Source organism: Sesamum indicum, linkage group LG12, assembly GCF_026168435.1.
Source record: "Sesamum indicum cultivar Baizhima isolate 11 linkage group LG12, ASM2616843v1, whole genome shotgun sequence".
Classification (NCBI taxonomy): Eukaryota; Viridiplantae; Streptophyta; class Magnoliopsida; order Lamiales; family Pedaliaceae; genus Sesamum; species Sesamum indicum.
The window spans coordinates 8,303,703-8,310,196 of record NC_142668.1 but is presented as its reverse complement, the minus strand read 5'-3'; the positions used below and the strand labels follow the sequence as shown (position 1 = coordinate 8,310,196).

Here is a 6,494-nt window from a genome sequence, read left to right as displayed (position 1 = left end):
GGGGATACGCCCGGCTAGTTTGGTTATCTTTCTTAGGATCGAAGAGCCGTTCGAGGATTCGACTAAACTCGTTGGATAAGCCAACCCCATTTCCTTGGACGAATCACAACTACTGGAGGGCGACCCAAATTTTCAATCACAGTTGACGAAGAATAAGGCTAACCCGAACGCAGCTGCTACCGTCTACTGCAAGGGGGTAGTAAGTATTTTAAACTATAATATTAATTTAATTTAATTTTTTAATCATTTTTTTAAAATAATTTTTGAACAGGAGACACAACTCGGACGCCCTGTCAAACAAATGAAGGCGTTCGAGAAGTGCTATAAAAAGGAGGACAACCAATGGAGTTGTCCGAGGGTAGTGGATGTCGTAGTAAGTATATGTTATAATTTAATTCTTAAATTTAAAATTATTTTTTTTAAAATCTAATCAATAATCTGTTCATAGGAGTTGTTTCTGAGGATGATTGAGGAATGCCAGAACTAGCCAAACAGTAACAGATGTAAGAAGTTTTTAATTTTAATTTTTATTAATTTATATAATTATATCATTTAATTAATATTTTTATAAAATATAGTTTATATCGATCAATGTACTATTTAACTAAAATATTTTATTAGTTTAATTATTTAAATTAATGTTGAATTTAAATATTTCATTTGATTCTAAAATGTTATAATTGGTTAATTAAATTATTAGATTTATTAGAATTAATCATTATTATAATTAATTTATTTAATTCCCTTGGGCCTATTAACCAAATACGTAATTATATATTGATGCTTAATTAAATTATACAGTAACGATAAATTAATAGAAAATTCATAGAAATATTAAAAAATTATATTTCAAAAAATTAGAAAATTTGTTTTGAGAAATATTGTAGTTATTAGAAAGAAAATAAAATTCTCGTGATTTAATCTAAGGATATTTTTGAATATGATAGTTATAAATATATATATATATAAGGGGTTTGATAAATGAATTCTTATGAGTTAGTTGATAAATTAAATATATCCTTGGAAGTTTTGAAAGTGTGTTACTTAAAAGAAAATGGAACAGAGGTTTGAACTTCAATATAAATATTATGTTAAAAGATTATTGGAAATGTACAAATATTATATAATATTTTATTTAGAGTTTATGATATTTTATATATATTGATTATACGTATAATACTTTATTATAGAACGTGATGACAAGATAGAAGGTTGAGCAGTCTGATCATGAACTTGAATTTATATTTTATAGGTGAATATTGTATATTGGTTGTTATATATTAGATTGTGGGCTATTTGTTGGGTTATCTTATATCGATAGCATTGTTACTATGTGTTATATGTGGTTGTATTGTATGGACATAAGATGAATGATTACGAGATCGTATAATTTATTGTTGAAGGAAATCGAATGTAAAAGTTATCAATGAGAAAATAATAGAGAATTAAATAAAGTTAGTGATATTGCTGTTGTGAATTGCAACAAAAGATGGTGTTTTTCTAGTTGGAACATAGTCAATAGATTACGATAATTTGATTAATGGAGATGTGATTGATGATTTGATATGAAAAATGAGTTAAGTTAGGTACCATGCCACATATGGTACCATGGTATTTTGGGTAGCGGAAAATATCTTGTGCTGTTAGCTACACACTAGGGTGTGTGGGGATGCCATGTTTGTTGTGTTGTCTTATGCTAATATTGCTATGCACTGAGATAGCTAATGTGTGGATATCACATACAACGAGTATCTTGTGTTGTATATGATATGACATTGACTAAGATGATAATGGCCGGCAAAATCATTAATTGATGTACTCCAATTAGAGTAAATAGGGCCCTTAGAAAATCAACAATAACATCAAATACTATATCGCGGACTTATTTACATTTGTGGGCATGTATTACTCCTTACATCTGCTGTTGCTATATGATTAATATTTGTTAGTTGATGTGATTGCATTGTACATAACTTATTGCCTTTGTGTATATATATAGACTAGTTAACTATACTTATTGAGTTGGAAGCTCATTTATTGTCACGTACTTTTCAGAAGATAGGTCATACTGACTAGCCACACTAGACTCTGAGCCGTGCCATTATTCTTATTAAGTGGATCAGCCGTGATATTTAAAGCTAGGACTTTTAGCTGTAGTAATTAAATATACTAGTCTTTTGCTAGTTTGTGTTTAAATTTTTATACTGTTGGTTGTTGAGCTATTTTTCCTTGGAGGTTATGTATATGAGGACATATAGAGAGAGTAAATATAAATTTTTAGCGATATCTATTATCTCTTATGATATCCATATATTATATTGATAAAATAGAATATTTTTTTTACGAGTTGAAAAGAAATTTCTTATAGAATGAGTTGTAATGAAAGAGAGGGTGAAATAATGATAATTAAATATAGTAAAGTAAGGGGTGCGACAAAATATATAATATAGCAAGAAAATAAAATTAATTTAATTACAAAAATAAAAATATTGTTATAAACATTGTATTTTTACAAATAAAAAAAATCTAATCTAAATCAACCTCCCCATCGGCTGCATCTTCATCACTGTCGAGCACCAGAGAACCAACTAGAGGCTGGGGTGGTGGAGGATCGGGCTAGGTGGCCACCATCCACTCCTCGAGCCTCGTTATTCGATCATCAAGGTCAGGGCGTGGTAGATGTGGTGGCAATGGCGATGGAGTAGTGGACATGCTAGGCTATGATGGTCCAGCAACCGTGTGGTGGTTCTCAAAGTCAAGACCGAAAACTCGACCCCTCTTTCAGCCGCCCGCTGCGGACAACCACACCTATTGCTCGTTCGGGATCACCGAGCCTTAAGAGGATAAATGGAGGATCTATGTGTGTGCAAAAGTGTGCGAAAGTGTGTGTGTGTAAATTAATGTGGTTTGTGTGTGCGTGTAAATTGATGTGCAAAGGAGGGGAAGGGTGAGGGTTGGATGGCAGCACGTGCTGCAGCCCCTCTTTTTTTCATTGTTGTATTTTTTTTTTAATTTTTATAATAATATCATTACGTACTTTCTAATTTTTTAATTAATATAATTTCGTTTAAAATATTATAATAAACTTCAATTTAGTCTGTTCAAATTTTAATATATTTCATTTTCAATTTATAAATTATTCTAAATTTTTTAATAATTACTGATTAGTCTCTCAATTATATATAAAATTCTATAGACGTCACTTTTTTTATATAATATTGTATATTTAAAAAATTAAAACTACGTACATATATACAAAAAATTTAATAATCTATTTTTACAAAACTTAATATTAAACTAAATATTATAAAAACAATTTTAATTTTGTAATTGCTTCTGTAACAGTTGGAAGACGATTTACTATCATATAACCATAAAGTCGTTTCAAAAATCGTGTAAAAGAGAGTTACCAATTTTTAAAAGGCTACGCAAAAATCGTTACTAAGGCAGTCTAAAAAACAGTAACAAAGGCAGATGAAAAATCAAAATCAACATTCGAAAAAGGAATTACAAAGGCCGTTACAAAAATTGTTGAAAATAGTATTACAAAGATCGATACAACAACCATTACAACATAATGCACGGCCGTTACAAAAGATATTCAAAAAACCGTTCCAACCTTGAGGCAGTCCCATATCGATATGTGTTACAACGACTGTTTCAATAATAATTATATCAATTTTAATTTGGTTGTTCCAAAAACAAGTCCAAACGCATTTTCTACATTTGGACTAGCATTGTAACAACCAGTCATGACCGGTAAATAGACTGTTACAAGTTGATAACGATAATTGTAATGACCAGTCACAGGCATTTATAATTTATAATTTTAGAATACTTAATATTTTTTTCTCTTTCAAGACAGGCAAAAGAAAAAGATTGTATGATTTATTAACAATATTTATGTGTGTGTTTTTGTATAAGAGAAAGTAAAATTTGTACTATTATTATAATACTTATATATATATATATATGTATATATATACACACATATGTTTCCAATGCAGGCAAAAGGAACAAGCTGTATAATTTTATAATATTAAGATCTTCATTACCCAAAATGGCGTGCGAATGTCCATAAACTCAGTATGCAAAGCAACTCAAATTTGTAATATTATAATACTTCATATATTTAATTTTTCTTTCCATGTAAGCAAAAGGAAAAAGTTGTATAATTTTATTGACAATGTTTATATTTGTGTTTTTTTTAAATATTTAGATTTATGTATCTCAAATTACATTTATTTGAACGATATTTGTAAATATTTGATCTTTTTATTTTATTTAGTTTCGTTTCGCTTGATGTTATATATTAAAATTTATCAAAATATATAATTTAAATATATTAATTAATATATATTAATATTTTTATTATAATTTTTTTTATTTATTCATGCATGACGTATGCGTGGACTGCTAGTATATAGATATAGTGTAAGACACATACCCGCTCACACAAATATAAATATAAATATATATATATATATATCTATATATAATTGGTAGAAGACTTCTTCATATAAATTAAAGCACAAGAAATTGCAGCTAAAATAAAAGAATTATGACAAGATGATGACAAACAACTGAAAAAATTACAAAACAACCATGAATTTACATAGGTTTGAAAAAATTTCTAAAGCACCAGCTATAAATTAACAAGCCAAATCTTGTAACTTAACGAACCTAATCAACCAGGAAAAAAAAGGGAGAGGATTTATCCCAGAAGTTAATCTTAATTACATAAAATCTTCAAAGTTGAGACCCTCTGGAATTTCAAACCTCATCAGGTTAGTGCAGAAGCTCTCTCTCTCATCTTCTGTGCTGCAATTGATAACGGGCGGCGGGCTAGAGAGAGGCGTCGACAAAACCGAATCAAAGCTGAAATTCTGGCTGTTATTTATGCTACTGCTGCTGTTGAAGGACTGAAAGCTTGAGTTATCAGATAAGTCTGTCCTCATCTGATCAGAAATCCCATAGCAAAATCTTGGTAGATCAGTGGGAAGACTTTGATCGCTGGTAGTAGTTGTAGCAGCAGCGTTAGCAGTTCGTGTGAAATTATTTTGAAATATTTGGCAAGTTGAGTTTGTGGAGTCAATAGAATAATGTCCAAGATCGCCTTGTAACGATTGAGGCTGATTCTGAAACGACGAAGTGGTGAGGTTTGATGGGATTTGTTGGCTGATAATATTTTCAAACTGGTTAGGTTGGATGACTGGGGCCTGGCCTGGAAGCTGAGAATTCAATAACTGGTTTTCTTGAAGCTTTTTTTGCAATAAAATATCAGGGTTTTCATTCTGTGATGGTAGGATACTCAAAGCAAGCCTTAATGCCTCTGGATTTAGAAGTGTTTGAAGGCGAACGAGGTTCGATAGGTTGAGCTGAGGCGAGCTGAGAAGTGACGACAGGTCTAAAAGGTCAAGGCGCGGTGCATGAGTCACCGGGTCAATTCCCATCCGAAGAAGCCTCTTTCTAATGTGCGTGTTCCAGTAGTTCTTGATTTCATTATCCGTTCTTCCTGGAAGACGGGCTGCGATGGCCGACCACCTGATCAGCAGACACAAGAAAATTAGGCTTTTTTCAGTTTTCAACGATTTGAAAGCAGTGGCCATGATGAGAATGGAAGCGATCAAAGACTTACTTGTTGCCAAGAACACTGTGGAGTTGAATTATAGCTTCCTCCTCCTCAAATGAAAACCTCCCTCTCTTGATATCAGGCCTCAAGTAATTAGTCCAACGAAGCCGACAACTCTTGCCACATCTCTGAAGCCCTGCACATATTATATATTGATCACATCAGCTCATATATACCATACATCGTTCGATCATTTTCCCAACTCTCTTAATCAAGAACGTGTATACACACAAACACACACACACACACCAGCATTCTTGGGAAGAGTTCTCCAATTTCCAGGGCCATGCATCTGAATATACTGAGTGAGCTTCGTGTCTTCCTCTGGTGTCCATGGGCCTTTCTTGAGGCCATTTTTATCACAGCAAGGTGTTCTTCCCATCCTGTCTGAAACTGAAGATGTTGGTGGACAACTTTAGGAGTGATCAAAAGTCTTGCAACGAGTTTCAAAAGGCAAAGGGAACTTTTGCAACAAAGGTGAAAGCTGTAGGTCCGGATGAGAAGGCGCAGCCCTATTTATAGATGGGGAGAAAGAGTGCGATGAACAGATGTCAACAGCTTTTGGCGCAGGCGCTTTGTCTACGTCACTCTCTCTCTCTCTCTCTCTCTCTCTCTCAGAGTGCTGTGCGTTGGGGTGAAAATCTGAGAAAATTTATATTTAAAACATGAAATAAATGAGGAATTAAGGAAGAGTATCCGCTAAGTACATTTGTTTGAAAAACAATTACCTACTAATGGGAACTTGAATAGTATTATTCATGATTTCGCAGCACAACAAAATGAATTATTTCAGAGGTTATAAATCATTACAGCTTAAAGTTAAATTATGATAAATTAATATTTTTTGTCACAATCAAATAAA

At 32.1% G+C, this 6,494-nt stretch overlaps 1 protein-coding gene across 1 annotated transcript; it reads right to left on the bottom strand.

Annotated features, from left to right (window-relative positions):
• Positions 1 to 4,573: 4,573 nt before the first annotated feature.
• LOC105178537 (transcription factor MYB102) lies at positions 4,574 to 6,105 on the bottom strand. Its single transcript, XM_011102029.3, has 3 exons — positions 5,882 to 6,105; positions 5,639 to 5,768; positions 4,574 to 5,544 (listed from the first exon to the last, which is right to left on the bottom strand). Exons 1-3 carry the CDS (start codon positions 6,012 to 6,014, stop codon positions 4,737 to 4,739), a joined length of 1,071 nt encoding a protein of 356 aa, XP_011100331.1. The 5' UTR covers positions 6,015 to 6,105; the 3' UTR covers positions 4,574 to 4,736.
• Positions 6,106 to 6,494: the final 389 nt, after the last annotated feature.